Genomic DNA, 19,243 nt, shown 5'->3' on the forward strand with positions numbered 1-19,243 from the left:
AATTGTTTGAGTTAATTCACAGTCGCAGGAGGATATATTACATATGTATATATTCAAGATATGCGCACACACATTTAAAGACATTTATATGTCATTTACATTTAATTGTTTAGACAAAGAGACTGACTTATAAACAATTAATAACACATTTGTTTAACAATTATAATATCGAATTTATTATGTTATTTATGTTTTCATGGTGCTTCGACATTTTATATAAAATAAGAGTGAATCTTAAATGACAATTTTACATATTACTAAATACATTAGTAATAGCTTAATAAGCAAATACATTTTGATTATTTAATAATAATAGTCTCTACTATTACGAGACGACTCTAGCCCTTAACTCCACCCTTAGTGTGCCTCTGTAACAAAATAAATGGAGATAAAATATTACTCATATTTTTAATCGATGTATTTTTGTTTATAAATTTTAGTATAAATTCGTCAATAATAATTTTTTCATTTCGTAGGATTTTACATACCGTCAGAGGTTCTTTCTCTCTCTTGTTTACAATTTTGCAATACGGTTTAGCAAATAATCCGTGGCTTTGTTTACATACGCATTCCTCTTCAATTTCGGTATTAACAAGTCCACTAATAATTTTTCGGGCGGCTACTTGAACGAATTGTTTCTTTTGATTAGGTTTCGCTTCCAAGAAATTGTTCGAACTAAATGCAGCTCCACCAGACTATAGGGAATAATTATTAATCAAGTGGATCGTTAAATAAAAAAAAAAAGACTGTAAAATGTATAATTACAGATATAGCAAAATCAGCACAGACGTCACTGGTTGATAGAATCATGTTATTTCTAAGTTCGTTACTTCCTTCTAATGGTTTCTTTTTGCTGTCAGAGAATGTATAAACACTGTCATAATCATAAGCAACAATATTTTTCTGTGGTTTTCCATAAACCAGAGTGTCATTCGAGAACCATACATGGTAGTATGACAATCCGAGATTACGATATATCGCTTGTCCAAGAAGTAAGCGCAATTGCTGTAACTATTTAAGATTTATTTTATTAAATATTGGTAGAATTGAGTGGAATGTTATTAAAGTGGCCGAATGGATTCTAAGAAAATAAACTTACTGAAATAGGTAAAGGACTCTTTTCACATGGACTAACGATAACACCGACAACAGCTTTAGCTGCTCCTGTTCTGAATGGATAATTTATTGCTTGTTCGTAAGCATCGGTTAATTTGAAAGTACCAAATTCAACGTCATATCTTTGCTTAAGATATTTCAATTTTGTTTCTATGTCTCCTTTAATAGCATCCTAAAAGTTATAATATGAGAAAAACGTGAGTGACGGTAATACTATGAACTATTTATAGATATGTTTTATGTTAGATGAATTTAATTATATTACTTGTAGATTTAGAATTGGATTTTTTCCTTCGAATTTAATATTCTTTACGTCACCCACGATGTTTGTGCTGCCATCGGTTGTGTAATGTTGTGGCCAGTTCATGTGTTCGCCAAAACCAACGAGACCGATATGAGTGTCACTATAAATGCATTTCAATTATTACTACTGATTTTTTTTTTAAATTTGTTACAATTAAAAATATTATTTATAATATAATACGCACGTTATGCCTTGTTGTTTTAGCTCTTCTCTCAATTCTGTCATAAGTGGTACGATCATATCCTTGAAAATTTTCTCATTTTGCATATCCTCTTCTACTATAAAGATAATATCGGCTTCTTTCTTCGGTATTTTAACCTTGAAGGAATCGCCAACAGCAATTGAATTTGTGCCATCTTTGCAGTTCACTAAAAGAATAATGCTTTGATTTATTTTCAATCGATTTTGTTTGCCATTGATAAAAAAGAATAAATATTTTCATTGAATTAATTTATGGTAGAGAAGTACAATAAAGAATAAGAAATACCGCAAACAGGAGGAATGCTTATGCCAAAGACATCGCGTTCGTAACAAGCAGCATAGTACGCAAATGCAATCGAACAAGTTATTTTCTCAGAAGCGCCAACACTAATGGCCTGATCACAAGCGTCCTGGTAGTGATTCGCATTAACGTATTTGAAGCAGGAACTGAAACATTAATATACATATGTAATAAAAATGTAAAATATCTTCTTTCCCTGTTTGATTCTAACATGAACAATTAAGATAAATATCATAAGGTAAATGACCAATAAAGTACCTTAATGGTGAAGAAGAACTAGCGAAGTATTCGGAACAAATTGGAGCGTGTGCGCTAGTTTTAACAACAGTAGCTGCTGGACAATCTCCTTTCAACTTATAAGCATTTCCGAATTCAGTTGGATCTTCAATAATCTGAAAATATTATGGAACTTACTCTATTATTCTATAAATAAATATAAATTTCAGCAATAGAACTTGTAATATGACAATAGTACCTTTCCAGATGGCAAAGTATAATCATCATATGGTTCGTTGTTGCCATCACCAAGAAGCCCACGTAATTTGCTAAAGTAAAAGCCAGAGACTCGAACTATACACATCATAGGTGGTTTTCTACTACAAATTACGTGTACACCATAAGCAGATTTTACATTTATTGTTGGTATAGTTAGGAAGGCCTGTAGATTCTTTGTACTGGCAGGATAATCCGCTGGTTTGTTATTTACTAAGATCTGTAAATATATTTATTTCGTAAGTATTTTTTGTAAATAAGCGATCAGTAGCTATGTCTTTCAAGGTCAAATATTTCAATTATATACTTACGTTTCCATTGTTCTTTAGTGTGATACTTTCTTTGGGTTCGGTAATAGTTACACTGACTAGAACTCCATTTTGTAAGTTCGCGATAATAGAGAAATTTCCATCTTGCATGTCCTGTACTAAAATATAGTTGCATGTTCCAGGCAATGTGAAATGATTTCCATCGAATGTAAAAATGTGTCCTCCATCAATGATAGTTCCTGTCTTGCTGAATGGTGGCACGATGTTGGTTAGATGCAGGGTAGGCCTAAATGAAGATTATCATAAAACAATACAATATTGGAAGAGAAAGGTACACATACATATCATTGGATAATAGAAAATTACAAAATTCAATCTTGGGCATACCCGTATGTGTAGTAAATATCAAGAGGTGTTGGTAATTCGGCGTTGCGTAAAAGATTCAAGACTGAAACTCTCAACGTAGAAATACCAGGTAATTTAGTTAAAATACTAAAGTCGGTTGGTGTTTTCATGTCGAAAACATTTTGAAAATTATTGAAGAGCGAATGGGTCTCCAACAAATCGATTAAGGATTTAAGTGCATTAACGCCTTTTGTGTAAATTGTATTAAGTTGAGCAGTATTGTCAGGCTGTAAATGTAAAACAAAATAATTTTCATCGTAAAATAAATTACTTAAGATTTCGTAAGAAATCGTACTGTAATGATACGTACCTTTTGTCGTTTGATAATCGTCATTGTGTAATCGCATACTGAACCGAAGAAATCTTGTAATTCTTTCGTTGGTAACATCGCCTTTATTATTTTGCAAAGTTCTTCAACAGGGCTTGTAAGTGCCTCCGGTATTTCGAAGTTTACAATGTTATTATATTTTTCTTTTACAATTTGGTAAATGGGTAAAGCCTTTGCTTGGTTAATGAGCAAAGTTATAAATTCATTAACATCCTTCTTGATTTGATCAACTGCTTTGAATATTATTTTGCCAATGTCTTTAACAAGTTCCATTCCGATAACAGCCAATTCTTTTATTTCTTTTTGGTGATTATTAATAATATTTAAGGCAGCTTTTAAATAAGTTATAGCTAAGTTAGCAATTGCATCTAACACATTCATGCATGCTTCGAAGATTTTATTATAAGATTCTTGTATTTGAGGGTATATTGCTTTAACTGCTTCAGTAAGTTTGGAAATAATTGCGATGTATTGCTTCGAGAGCTCGTTTAATTGTTCCGAAACTTGTTTAATAATATTATTGATCGTAGTAATAATTGATCCAAAGTGTTTGTTTCTGTCATAATTGCATACATTATATAATGCTATTATTTAAAGAAATGCTTATATATTAACTGTAAAATTACTTACAAAGTCACTTGGATCTCTTGGATAATTTGGTCAGCATGAAGTTCGTTTTTAAATTTAGTTAATTCATTAGAGTAATAGTCCAAAAGTATTTGTATATTTGGTTGAGCTTTCTTAGCATGATCTAATAGATCCTTGAGCTCAGTTACAGTTTCCTTAGCTATATCGGTAGCAACTTCTTTCATTTGTTTTGCTATATTAAGGATACGATTTCGGGTGTAATCCTATGTGAAAATAAAAATAAAGTTGCAATTAGTATAGATATAACATATAGCAAAAAGTATACAAATATATTTGCATATAAATATTGTATATTACCATTACGTGTTCTAGATTATCCTTGTTAAATTCAAAATCAGGTTTCAAAAATTTATTTTCATCAAGATGTACTAAGATGTGGAACAAGTTATTCTCTTTGTTGTTTTGGTAAAAATCAGAATGAACTTCAGCTAGTTGACCGAGTACAATATGGCCATTAGCAGTTAATTTGTTATTAGGGTTGTCTGTACAAATATGATCATTTGTTATATATTTTTTAAAGTAGATTATTAAAAATATATATCGTTAAATCCTAACTTACTCTTTTCATATTGAACAAATTTGAAATTATTGAAATCTTTTGCTTCAAAATTAGTAACGTAAGGATTTCCGTCAAGAATATTAGTTTCTATTCCTATTTCTAATTTCTGTAAGTTTCTAGTAAATTCCATTTTTGCATCTGATCTAATGATCTCTTTGTTGGGAGAAGTTATCAAGAGATGAACTTCATTGAGATTAGCAGAGAATAATTCTACTATGCTCTTTGGTTTCTGATTTATATCGGTGTATGAAAAAATAGAACCAGCACCAATTTCATTCTTTGATATTGTCAAATGTGTTTTATGTTCGACGTTGAGTTGTTGACCTTTACTAAGTACTTGCAAAAATCCAGTTAGATTATAACCCTCTTGTATTGGTAGATTTAACACTTTAGCTACAATATTGATTTTTTGCGTTTTTTTTGCGAAAACATCAATATCTACATTAGCATCCAACAGATTTTGGCCGCTACTATGTAGTTTACCTTTCACTACCATGTCCTGAGAAGAATATGGAAAATATTATCTAGGTTTTCGAAAAAGTTTAATTTATTTCTTAACATGCTAACTTGTTATAATTATACCTTTGTCTGTGATGGATATGTAAATTTGGCTTCACCATTGAGAGATAAACTAGTCTTATCAATATTTACGTCGCTGTTAATAGATAAGCACGTTTTTTCTGTAGGTCTATTTTTTCTATCTAAGAAGGAAGAAATTTCTAATTTGTATGATCCAGTTTGCTTAATTTTAGGAAAATCCGATGTTATAACAAGTGCTAATTCACGGCTTGGTAAAGTTAGAATAGCAGCTGTAATTATAAAAAAAAATTATATTTTTTTATAAATAATAATGTTCACAAATGCGATGGATGAATATTTTAAAAATATTATCAGATATATGTTATAAATAAAACATATTCTTACCAGCTTCTTTGGGGTGAATGTACAGTTGATAAGTGTATTGAGATTTATCTTTAGTGGAGTGCATATATAAACTCGCTGTATGATCAAACTTATCATTTAGATATTGAGTGCTAATTTGTAATCCAAATTCGGCAGGTATGTTGAATTTCCTCAAGTTGAATTCAACCGTTTGTTGTTGTTTGAAATAAGATTTTTCTGAGAAAAAATAAATTATTAAATTATACAATATTATATATAATAATAAGATTGCTCACAACGATATTAAAAGAACATGGTTTAAATATATTCGATTTCAATAGTTGGATTTAAAGATTTGATTATGTATGTTTTAAAATTATGGATCTGATAATTCTAAAATACTTACTATCGGAGTCCAAAGTGGCTTGAAGTTTGAAATGTGCACAATCCTTACTTTGCTCGCAATAACTATTGAATACGTGTACTTCTTTATTCGTAAGTTTGACTTCTCCAACAATCGCGGATGGTCCGAAATTTGCATTTAATATTATAGCTATCCCAACTTCACCATCAGTTTCATGTGTCAATTGTTGACGAGTGTATTTGAAAGAGGAACTTCTTGTATTTTCACCAATTTTTAAGCTACCATTACCCTCTACAATAATTTTGCCTTCTTCCTGGCGCTTTTTGTAATTTGTACTGTGAACATAAAAAAATCTTAGATATGTCAGATTATTTGTAGCATAATTTCATGAATTTTTAGAAGTATGTTCTTATATTATTTTTATTATGAATAATAATAGGTAATGCGATCAGAAATACCTTCCAGTTATTAAATTTTTGCCATCACTAGTGACAGTGATAATAATCCTTCTTCCAGTCTTAGCAGTCGGCTTATTAGCTATCTCAGCATGAATCTTACGTTCTTTTATTTTATCGCTGTCAAAGTTGATGTTAATTAAAAAGTTATCAACACTTTCTAAGTTGATTCGCGCATCGGCATTAACAAATCCTACCGGTGTATTTACTTTCCATTCACCTAAAAATCAAATAAACATTGAAGTATGTGTACTCGTTATTCGTATATTTCGAATCGAAAACTCAAATTGATAATTCAAATCACCTGTGTAATCATTATCACCAACTTTCTGAAACTTAGATAATAATTCTGTCACACCTTGTGGGCTGGTTAAAGTAAAATGAATCATCGGTGTTATTTTGTCTTTTCGAATTTCAGTGCTCAATGTATATTTAGCATTATCCAATTGTAAGGTGGCATCAGTTTGTCTATAGTCGTCTGGTTTACTCTAAAAAGTTAATATAGCAATATTGTTACTATAATGTTGTGATACATCCGTGATATGTTCTTAAAATTTATTTAAAATACCTTGTGGCTAAGATGAAGATCAATATTCTGCAGTTTTTCCATAGTCGTCGTAGCTTTAGTGTTTATGTCAATCGTTGATAGGTCAGAAGCATATGCACTGTCAAAAGACAATGTTCCACCTTTGTCACCATAATACAATTTCATTGAGGCAGAACATTTTCCCATATCATCGGAGATGGCATTATTGAAAGTCGTTTCAACAGTCAAAGGTAAGAATTGAAGAGCAGTCAACTTAATCTTTCCAATACCTTCATTGTTATTATGATCGCATGTATATTTCGCATAGGTATCCAGTTTAATATTTTTATCGTTATTGTATGTAAGATCATCAACACTTGAATACTCCAACATTTTGTTTTCAAGAAGGAGAAATTTATAAGTGCAATGATATTTGATATTTTGTAAATTTTCAAACGGCAATTTTATTTCTACATTATTTTTGAAGACGGAAGATTTGTCTACCTTATTACCAAAAACGTAATCTCCATTTGCCTGCAAATTACTATTACGTTAAACAAATCGTTCAAATGTATAATTTAATATATTCTTAATTTCAAAAAAATGGAATTATACAATAAAATAATATATGAGCTGACTGACGTACCGTAAGTTCAAAATCATTTCCAAGAGATGATTGGACTTTATATGTGGCGTCATTTTTGCCGTAATCACTGGATATTCCAAATGCGAGGGGTTTAGGTAAAAGCGATCCCGATAGTTTGATGTAGACTTCTCCGGTTTTTTTATCCGTATTTTCAATAGGAAGATTCTTTGTACCTATATCAACTACTACATCGCGTCCGTCAAAATTGATAAACTTCACTTGTCCTTTGTTATTGAAAATTAACAACTCAACGTTGAAATCTTTAACATCGACGTTGTAGATTATCTTCCGCGAACTACCGTCTTTTGTAACGTGATCTATTATTTCAGATTGCATTTTAATATTGTATTTGTTTTCTTTTTTGTCGGAGTTTAGTTTATTGGAAAAAACTATATATCGTCCATTTGGTAGAAGGGTATCAGCATTGATCGTTAATTCACCGTTCTGTAGTGTACCTTTTAGTTCACCTTTTACATTTAATTCTAGTTTAGATGAGTATACTTCAAGAATATTCTTTGTATCAATCGATGTCTTTGTTATGTCAGACAAAGATGACAATTTGATGCGTTTATTTGGATCTTTGCCCGCATCAGACAACAATTCAACATTAAGTGCATATTGTGATCCAGAAACGGTTAAGTCTCCGTGTCCCTCGATCTTGCGATTGTACTTAGGAATATCGATTATAATACGTCCATTTCCTTTGCCATTTTGGTAGCTTAATTGTCCTACAGCGTTCAAGTAGTTTTTCAAATTAAAATTCAAGTTTCCATTGAGATTTTGACTACCGTGACTTTTCAGAACGAACTCTAGGTATTTATTCCCATCAACAGTAACGATACCTCGGGTATTAAGATTACCCGAATTTGTTTCTATAGCAGTATCAATTGTAACAATTTTGCTATTTAAATCGAGAATACCATCCAGTTGTAAATTAATATGATTTTTACTTAAATCGTGAACGACGATACCATTAATCTCATATTTAGCACCTGGCGATAGTTTAAGAGAGTTCTTGAACTCGCTCTTTTTTCTTAATTCAAGGACAGTACGCTTCGACTTTAATTCAATTTTATTATTCAAAAATTCAATCTCTAATTCGACCTCGTAGTCGCCTTTTTTGACCATATTGATTTTCCCGGACAATTCAGAACCAAATTGGAATTTTTCGTATTTTATTTCGACGTCTCCATCGACCGATGCGTCGGTTAATTTACCTTCCAGTTTCAAAAGTGCGTTCATAGCAGGATATGTTATTTTTGTATATCCAGATAAAACGAAATCAGATGGAATCAATTTGTACACAGCGTGTTGGCTCAAAGTGAAACGATTGATTTCAGAATTTGGATCAGCACCGTGAATAAAAACTAATTTCTGCTCAAATTCGTGTGGTTGCCTTTGGTATTTCCATATAGCGCTAAATCCAATATTTGGATCTCTGGATGGCACAGCTGTCAATTTAACCAAATAATTTTTTTCACCTAGTCTATTACCATCCAATTTTAAGCTTAAATTCTCATCCCCATAACCAAGTTTTACATCGACGATTGCTTTGTTAAGTGTGGAAACCGCGAATCCGTCAAGACTAATTATCTTTTTGCCACCAGCCATGACGCCAACATTCTCAAACGTGTACTTTTTACCATCTTCATGGTCGTTGATACTCACGACACCATCGACGTTATATAATTGACCATTTTGTCCACCCTTAACTCCAATCTTTGTGCCTGACAATTTTTCGATATGTTCCGGTACTTTATATTCCAATATAGGCTTGTACTTATTGCCATTCGCGAGAAGTCCAGCACGAAGAGAATATTCGATAAGATCATTGCGAACAGTAATCGAAAATGTTTGTTCCTCAGGCCTGTTTTTCAGGATAACTAAAGCCGAAGCCTTTTTGAGAGGTAAATTGAGGTCTACCTTGATGTATTTATCCGGTTGAAAACCACCTTCTAAAAGCAAAGAAATTCGCCTGTTCGTTTTGCTGTTAGGTGTATCGAATAAAATTTCCAAGGAACGGGCATCCGGAACCTTTGTGTTATAATAAATTTTAAAATGATAATTCTTTACATCATTGTTTTTAATAGATAAGCCAAATTTAGCAGGACCACTCAATGGATAGAAGGGTTTCTTTTGAATGGATTCAATGTCATTGTATGGATGTTGAATGTATCCACATACAGTCAGACCAAGGACAGAAGACAGTTGATCGAAACAATCAGAATATTCCTTGCCCTTGTTAAATTTAGGAGAAACGAGATTTTCACCTTTCGGTCCAGACGTAAATAGAATTTCGCTAGATACGCTGATAATCTTTTGTGTCTTTTTAGGGATACCAAAATTAACGTCCAAGCCATACTCATCGAGTATTTTGATGGATACGTCCGCTGCTGTATCGGTATGAAGAGTTGAGACGAGAATCACACCAGAATTCTTATCCAATGCCTCAAGCATCATACTACCAGTGACTCTGATCGATGCACTTGGTTCAAGAGCAAGTCGAATAGGTGTGCTTTCTTTACTTAGCAAGATGGATGCCATATCAAGTTTTCCTTTAGCTTTCATATGAACCACACTTGTTCCGGTTACACCCAAAGAAAGTGGGATACCCAAACCAGTTGGATAGACCAGTTCGGCATCCAAAAAGTGAAGATGATTTTGGAAATTATAATCAAAATCTTTAACTAGATCAAATCCTTTGTGAAGACTATCGAAAATCTTATCGATAAAATTCTTCGGTGTAAATTTCTCAGTATCATCTTGATAACTCAAGTATGCAAGTTCGACGCCAAATAATTTCAAAGATAAGTCTATGCTAAGGTTTTCATCGACTTCGGTATTACGTAGGCGTACGTTCTTCGCAAATCTGTCGAGTTCTCCTTGTTTTACTTCACGCTTCATACGTTTTAATTGTTCGTAACGTTTGTGTATGTAGTTCTGTATTTCGAAGGCAGTATCGACGGCTTCGTTGGCTACTTTTATATCGACCGAATGTTTATTGAATTGTCCTTTCGGTCCGAAGTAGTGCTCTATAACTCTGTCAAGATTTTCTACACGTGTATCGAGCTCAAAGAAATTGAAGGATTGTCCGAATACTTCAGCAGTGAGATTCAAGCTTGTCGAACGCGGTACGAAACTATTTTGACTGTAGATCACATTACTTTCGGCAGAGGAACCAATACCGAAAGCCTCGAGATTATAGGACAGTTCGTTATTGAAGGAGAATTTACGGAAGTCTTCTGGGAATTTAGTGCGTGGTTGGATGTGACCCAAGAGATTTTTAGCAGCTGCCTTGTTAGGGTCCGTTGATGCTCTCAGATTGCGGAGATGACTGGTGATGAAAGATCCGACCTGATTAACGGTTTCCTTGTCTAATACTTCCTTTATTTTATCGGCAACGTGTGGACAGGCACAATTGACCAACGACAGATATGCCTTTATTCTAATTTCACTGTCCTCATCACGATCATTCAATACATTAAAAACTGTATTCTTCCATTTCATCGAACAAATAGTAGGCAAAGCTTCGATAGCAGCAACACGTACTCTATTACGTACTTGTTTGTCAGCAGCGATGTTTGCTAATTTCTGTAGGGTCGCATCATCTAGAAATCGCGTATTCCCAAGTGCCTTCAAAGCAGAAATCACTTGGTTCTCTTGTGTTCTGCTCTTTGTCCTCCCGTTTCCTACTTTTTCACGAATCTTATGGATGGCTCCCTTTATCTCGGGAATATTGTCACAGGGATGATCTTGGCAGTGTTTGCCAATGGTTTGTCCAATTCCAAGATAAGCAATTCGAGGTAAATCGGGTTGATTTAAAAGAGATGTTACAGCTACGACAGCTGGGAGGTTCACGTGTTGAATCAACGGGAGACTAGCGTAGAAAACGTAATTCTGTAGATTGGTTAGTTCATGATTCTTTATAAGCTCTACGGCCACTTCGGCTGCTTCGCCACTACCAGCGCGGAAAAGTGCATCCAGCAAGATTTTCTTGTCAGAAACTTTATTATAACCTGCACCAGCACTGACCTTGTGATATACTGAAAGAATGTCCTTCTTATTGCTCACTCGAAGTATTTTAACAAATTCAGCAAATTTTCCGGCTGCCTTTTCGTGAACAATGTCAGTTTTTTCTTTCGATACGGCCTTGAGAGCATTGCTAATTTCATCTACTGATGATTTCACGACTGGATGTGGAACATCGAAAATCAAAGACTTGGGAACGGATACTGGAGCAAGTGGATTATCACCTTTTTCGCCTTTAAAAATTAAAGTTGTCTCAACAACGGTTTTAGCTCCGGCTTCTCCATTGCTAAATGGTTTGTACTTATAAGTTTCCGTAGATGTTGCCTTATTTAAGATACCCTGTTTAAAACGCTGTTCAATCTTTTGTTCAGAAGCGAGCAAAGGCGTAGACTTGATACCAGATGATGTGTCGAATACAGACGTGATTAGTCCTTGTCTGAAGTTTTCGCGATAGGAGCATTTCGAAAGATCCTTAATTTTTTCTACGAGCAAGGAGTCACCCTCTTTTTGGAAATTGAATTCCGTTAAACAGTTGCCAAATATATCAGTCTAGGTGGAAAAACATAAAGAATAAATAAGAATTTAGAATTGATAATCTGATATTTGTCTCTAATGGATTGTTAAAAGGAACTTGTTTTATTTTTTCTCATCTGCACGCATACATGCACGCTAATAGGATCCTATCCATGGACCGACTCGATCCCTTTTTTAAGTCGATCAATCAAACGATGTTATTATATTATATGGTCACTTAGTATGTATTATTATCAGAAGTTAATGCAATTCATGATCATCAGGATAAATTAAATAAGCTGATAATTGCATCTTCGTCTACCATGCAATGATGAATAATAGTCAGTAATTTTGATTTATCCTTGAACTAACGACTCTTGTCAATTGAACATTAAGGTTATTGACAGGAGGAGATTTCTTATAAAGTATATGTAAATAAACGGACAAATACGTTATATATTAATTGATAAAGATTCGTGTATACCTCGCTGTGTACAGTAGAGCCGGATTCCAACTGAACAGCTGATTGGAACAAAGAGACAACGGCTCTCTTAATGTTCAGAGATGTTTGTGAATCATTAGGTTCTGCACAAACATCAGTATCAATGTGACCGTGATGATAGCTAAACTGAAGAGCGTATTTCTGAATGTCCGGCAGGGACACTACCTGAAAAATGTAATTATAGATCTTTGAATTTTCTGTCAATTTTAAAATGTGACTAAATAAATAAATCAATTTTATTGTTTAGGCACATTGTATCGTTAAAAATCCGGAGGATACTTACAGCATCATTCAAATGTACATCCTTCAGTTGCAACTGTAGAACACAGTCTGGTTTTGCAGTCAATTCAACAATGGCTTTCAAATTAAGAGTAGCATCGCCTTGAGAATCCGTTACAGATGTTACAGACTTTCCTTCTAAACGATATATATAGGTATGTCCTTCTTGATATGCTTTTGGATATTGTCCTGCAATTATTTTAATATTATAAACTTGAGTAATTTTCTATGCGTGCTAGGTGCATATTCATTTTAAAATTTTATTACTTACCTTTGTGACAACCTAGATTGCATTTTTCTGAAACAAATTAAATTTTAAGCATTATATCGCTGTGTAATCATGATATATCTTAAAAAGAATTTGTATGTACATATTTTAATATATGGAAATATTATGGAATTATAATCTGTACAAACATACTGTTCTACTAGCTTTACGATTGGAATCATGTGGAAATGTTTACGTTGATAGAGGGTCACTGAACTAATTCAAATCGTATAGGAAATGTTAGCGAAGCTGTTGTATTGCGAAGAGTCATAAATTTACTCCCTAATGACTAAGGGGCGTTCTCCCCACTTTCTCGGCTTTATGTTTCATCATTTTTCTTTTGTTTTGTTCTGCAGCTGGTGATTACGTATGCGACATGATAATTTTATTTAATTGTTTATAGAATTGGGAATCATTGGAAAGTCCTGCCGTTTAGAGAACTATATATAAGTACTAGAATAGAAACCGGTTCATTGATCAGGAAAAATAGCAAAATGAAGCAATTTAAGCATTAAAAATGAAAGAAAAAAAGTCATGCAATGAAAAAATTTAATAGCAACATTGATCAATGTCAAAGTTTTAATAATATTTTAATTACACCTCGTTTCTTTTTTATTTAGCACGATTTCAACATGATTTACTCCTTTTTCGTGATAACAAAGTAAGGACAACTTTGATAAAAAATAAATACGCGTGATTCGTTGTTTCATCGAAAAATAGCTAACATAGGGTCGATACGGTTCATCGATGCTTGCAGAAAGTTATGTTTTTTAAAAACAAGATAGGGAAGAGATAAAAGAGCGCTAAATACGTACTCTCGTACGTATTCTATAAAAGTTTTTTGTGTTTATGATTGATTAAAACTCGATTAAAGTTATTCTTGTATTCGAGTGAATGTAATTCACATCGTTTTCTTAATTAAGCAGAGATCAACATAAAGAGATCGTTATTTCTTTTCAATTTTTCATTTGTAAGATTAAAAATCACTTTCTTTCATGATTCAGTGATAATCGCTGTTGACTTATACCGCGACCCAAAAGTGATACGTTTAATAGTATCTTCTTTATCCATATCACTTTTCGAACTCTTGTCTTTGTAAACAACGGAATATATTAGAGGCCGCAAATAATCTATTTATTTGCGGCAAATTTTATATAAAGATTATTAATCTTTTATACGCGTTTAGATGTATATTCATACAGCAGTTCACATTGAATCTTTATAAATAAGAATTCTAATACTTTCATAAATGTTATTCGTAAAAAATTTATTTTAGCAAAATAATATAACATACAATAGAGGTAAATAATAAAATCCATAACATTACGTCGCATTTCCTTAAAGTTCTTATCGTGCGAAAAATTGAATTTTATCGAATGAGAAAAAATTTATAACGACTGCAATGATAAATTAAAAATACTTGATAAAGATGAACTATGATCATCAACTTTTTATTTTATATATGATGTATGCGTTAATTCGCTTCAACAAACTGAATCCAAACGTTACAAAATTTTTATATCTTTTGATATTACTATATTTGTGGAGAGCTTCGTATGTCTGCGTTATCGTTCTCTAGTGAGAGCGAGAAAGTTATCTCTTTATCAAATAATGTAAAAATTTGCTTACACAAGTTATTCACATATTTCTCGTATAAGCATCTTATCATAAAGAAATAAAAAGTTAAATTAGATGAAATTATTACATTATGAAATTATTACGTTAAAGTGGCAATCGCTAACCAGTGAAGCAGATAGTTCTTTTTATTCCCCCAAATTTCACGTATCATAAATCTGTCATTAAAGAACAAGAATTGTAATATATCATATAGATGAAAAACGGTAACGGGGTTACACATCTCTACGAAGTAATAAAAAGATTATTGGGAATTGACGATGGTAGGATGATAGCAGGGACATCAGATCAATTTACTAAACGTCCGGTTTAACCCTGGGGTCGTGTAATCACTTGAACGGTACAGACATCGTACTATGCAGTGATATGTTGTTAGCGTATGTACAATTTACCACTTTTTTAATTACCATAAAAATTACTTCCCGAAACAATAAGGAACAAATTTCAAGGCCCTTCTTAAAAATTCTCAACATTCAAAATTGTTTGATTTAATAAAGTCTTAATAGTTATATATTTATGAATAATTATTAAGATTTAAGATGATAAGAGGTTATTAATTTTTGGCTTCTTTTTTTACTCTGTAATTTAATATATTATTCAAAATATCAGTATTATATAATTTTATCATTAAGTAAATTAATTTTTCGTTTCGACATCTCGGTACTAAAATAATCTTTAACCTTGATATTACGCGTAACCTTTATGATTCATTAAATTTTGCCACCGACACTGATAATCGTCAACGCGAGTTAATATAAAAAAACGATGGATAACGTTGTCATATTATAACTTAATATCTGATAGTATATAGTCTGCTTAATTTTTTTTACTATTTTCACATACATGTACGTACGAATATATATATGAATATATATATAAATACGAACAATATATATAGAAATCATAGTAAAGTTATCAAGAAAGTATTTTTATTGTTAATTATTTCGTTATAATCAAAATGTTGAGTAACATATCTATGTGGGACTGTTTTCGCATTTATTATAGGGTAAATATTTATCTTCGACATAGTATAACAGAAAAAGAAAAATACAAAAATTGTACTTATCGTCTATATCATGGCATTTACAGTTAATCACAAAAATATTTGCGTATTTCTTGAAATTGAATAATTTGTTGCTTAATAATAAAATTAAGTGTATTTAAATTATGAATTTTACGATATAATAACAATATAATAGTAATCTTATAAATTTTTTAATGAATATAACTTGATTTATATAAGATTAACTGGACGTATGGAAAGCAAAGATCGTTTTTTAATTCTGATTCGAAAATTTAGTTAAAAATTACGAATATCATAGTTAAATAAAAAAAGAGAAAAGAAAATACAAAAGCAAAGAAAAGAAGAAAACAAAAGGAAGTTACCAAATTCGTTAGAAAACGATCTTAAATGATTTTAATATTAAAAAAATCGATATTAACAAAGTGGACCAAGGTGGATTCTTTTGAAAAACGATTTTACGTTAGGGGTAGACTTACTTGTCGAAGCCGAAATAACGGGTAAAAGGACAAAACCAAGGATGAGGAAGGCTCTTAGAAGCCAAGGTGGATGCCCCATGATGTTGTTGCCGTTCGACTCGTTCGGCTTCCGGACCTTTCGTATAGTCCAGCACGAAATCGCCGAGAGACACGAAGCGACCACGAGAGCACACCACAAAAGCTTCGGTACTTTTCTTCGTGCGTGCTTTTATGCTCTCGTACCTTCTATCATATACCTCCCCGTCTTTCCGCCCTCTCTTCCCCCTTCTTCTCGGGGGCAGCGAGTTAACACGTCTAACCTTCGTATGTACCCTCTATTCATTTACTCGCTGTCGAATAAGATAACGATGACGAAAAAGAACAAGGAGGAAAAGGAGGAGGGAGGAAGAAAGAGAAAAAAGAAAAAGAGTGAGAAGGAGAAAGAGGAATGAGAGAGAACGTTCCTAAGAAAGCAAAGCGACCATTTTAAACGTTATTTACAGGAACGAAGTCTCGGTCAGGGTAATAAGTACTCCATTTCTCGTGTCAACTCAAGTAAGATTGCTCGTGATTTTTCTAACGACCAAATGATTTTTGCAGATCGACGACCTTATTGCATTCATGCGCCTTTATCTTGAAATATACTAGTTCTACGAGGAATTAGTTTCTCGCACAAATACCAGAAATAAAGTCGAAATTATCAAAACGTAATTGTATTTAACAGATTCGTTTATTCGTTTATTTAATATATTTTATAGTCATACCATGGATTTACACGAGAAGATAAATAGTTGCATTTCGTTATTTCACTTTTTCTAACTTTATGATCTTAATGATGTTACCTCCATATAAAAAAGGTATTACTGAATGAAAAAGTTAGTTAATATATTTAATATTTCTGAGTAAAGAACTGCATTTAAACTTTCGTAATCTGAAGTTTTGCAATTAAAAAAAAACTTTTAATTGAAATTTTGTTCTTAAATCTTTCAATTCGAGATATAGAATACATAGTTATTTTTTCCTCGGCTTTTCTAATTCGTACTTCTGTTAATTTTCCAATTGTTTCTTGTTACAAAAATCTTAATGTATATAAATATTGTTCAAACATATAAAATCGAATTCCGTGTAAAAAAATGTTGATTTCTTTTAAAAGAGTAGATAATATAAATTAATACTCCTCAATTTAATTGATAGTGTTTATAATTAGAAGGTTGTTAGTTTTTCCTCCGGTAAACATGACAAAAGTAAAAATTGACATTTGAATAGGAACAAAGTTCAAAAGCAGACTACTGTACATAATAAGAAAATTTTCTAAATTTATTCTACGTTAAAGTAGCTGCATGTTGATATCGTTGTTCAAACGCAAGCTATCTTGCTTTGCGGAACAGCGGATGGAGTTTGACCGGTCACCTCCCTCTTCTATATAGATCTGAGGAAAAGTAAATATCTATCTTTCCATTCCTTTATTCTTCAATAAATATACATGTCTTTCGTACATTTAACTACTGGTATCTTAATCGTATTCTTTATACAATTTCAAATTGAATCTAATGGCATGACAGAATAATTTATATCGTTTTCATTTATAATTGTCGCTTACAGAAAATAATTTATACATTTTTTATAAATTTCTTAACATCGCTTAAAAAAGAATAAATAATAATCAGACGATACTTTTAATACGATCGAAAAATACATATTCGAGAAGTTTCGATCGAATTGCTATAACATATATATAATAATGAAAAAAAATTGTTCTAAAAAATTGAATATCATTCATTAAATCGGAAATGTTAATTAAAGATAAACATTTTATCACATGAAAGATATTTTTTTTATAAAATATATATTTAATACTTAAGAAAATATTAAAATAAAAGATGAAACGATCGAAGCGACTCTCTTGCCGTATTCTGTAGGTAATAAGTATCATTAATTCCTAGGTCGGTAACTATGACGATAAAAATTTCGAAAAATTGTAACATGAAAATTGACGAATTACATACGATAAAATGTGTTTTGCATTTATATTTACGAATATTCCAATATTTTTTTAATTATTAATATTATTCATAAATAAATACATTTTTTAATGAGCATCAGTAATATAAACAAACAAAATTATTAACACTCATTTTTCGAGTACTTTTTCTTACCATTATAATTTATATTATAATGGAAATATTTTAATGTAATTAATGAAATTATACTTACCACTTTCAAGTTTGATTTATTAAATGGAGTATATTTAATTTTGTTTAGAACATTATAGGTTTATTTTCTTAATACGTTCGTATAAGTGAAATAAATTTTTCCGAATGTTGAATGATTAATCTTATATTTTTTCGTCTGTAGGCACGACTAGACATAACTACGTGATTCATATGATATAAACATTATATATATGTTATAGGATAAAGCTTTTTTATATTCATTGATCAATTAGATATTACTCAATATATTCGGAATATGTAAATATTATTTACTCATTATACGAGCGTACGTATCACAATTTTACTTTTATATTATGTAATTATATGATTTTGAAAATTAGATTCTATTTTAAATAATGTTGAAATATTACTACAATAATATATAAGAAAAATATGTATAAAAGCAAAGTTATATATTGATACTGATAAAAAAACTCAGAAAAAAGTGATAAGAATTATATTGTCAAAGTTAGCAATCAATTATATGTATTTAATGTTTTTATAATTATTGATTTTTTTTCTACATCAAAATAGTATATATAAAATAAATAAATAACAAAATTTATCACATTATGTCGCTTCCAATGTTATCATCAATAGAAACAGATAGTAGCGCCACAGTGTCATCGGTTAGAAGTAAGATTAAGACATGGAATATGAAATGTGTATACACGTAGTAAAAATTAAAAAAATATTTTTTACATTGTTTTAATCTTAACGATATATTTTATGAATAATTGAAAGGGGAAATAATTAAATCGTGCTTCATTTTGTTCGATAACTGTAAATTATTATTCACAGAATAATTATATAAAAGTGCGCATTCCTC

The 19,243-nt window shown here is 31.4% G+C and overlaps 1 protein-coding gene across 1 annotated transcript; it reads right to left on the reverse strand.

The window, feature by feature from the left end:
- Nucleotides 1-148: 148 nt before the first annotated feature.
- On the reverse strand, nucleotides 149-16,419 carry apolpp (retinoid- and fatty-acid binding glycoprotein apolipophorin). Its single transcript, XM_035869567.2, has 26 exons — nucleotides 16,223-16,419; nucleotides 13,091-13,117; nucleotides 12,824-13,008; nucleotides 12,523-12,705; nucleotides 7,497-12,074; nucleotides 6,893-7,384; nucleotides 6,629-6,812; nucleotides 6,328-6,544; nucleotides 5,912-6,204; nucleotides 5,548-5,742; nucleotides 5,206-5,432; nucleotides 4,624-5,122; nucleotides 4,362-4,546; nucleotides 4,047-4,267; nucleotides 3,399-3,972; nucleotides 3,071-3,315; nucleotides 2,726-2,969; nucleotides 2,398-2,634; nucleotides 2,181-2,314; nucleotides 1,908-2,068; nucleotides 1,605-1,788; nucleotides 1,382-1,520; nucleotides 1,100-1,288; nucleotides 766-1,011; nucleotides 489-695; nucleotides 149-368 (listed from the first exon to the last, which is right to left on the reverse strand). Exons 1-26 carry the CDS (start codon nucleotides 16,299-16,301, stop codon nucleotides 339-341), a joined length of 10,155 nt encoding a protein of 3,384 aa, XP_035725460.2. The 5' UTR covers nucleotides 16,302-16,419; the 3' UTR covers nucleotides 149-338.
- Between the last annotated feature and the right edge of the window lie 2,824 nt (nucleotides 16,420-19,243).

The sequence above is a fragment of the Vespa mandarinia genome, chromosome 4 (assembly GCF_050613455.1).
Source record: "Vespa mandarinia isolate Hongniang chromosome 4, ASM5061345v1, whole genome shotgun sequence".
In the NCBI taxonomy this organism is placed as follows: Eukaryota; Metazoa; Arthropoda; class Insecta; order Hymenoptera; family Vespidae; genus Vespa; species Vespa mandarinia.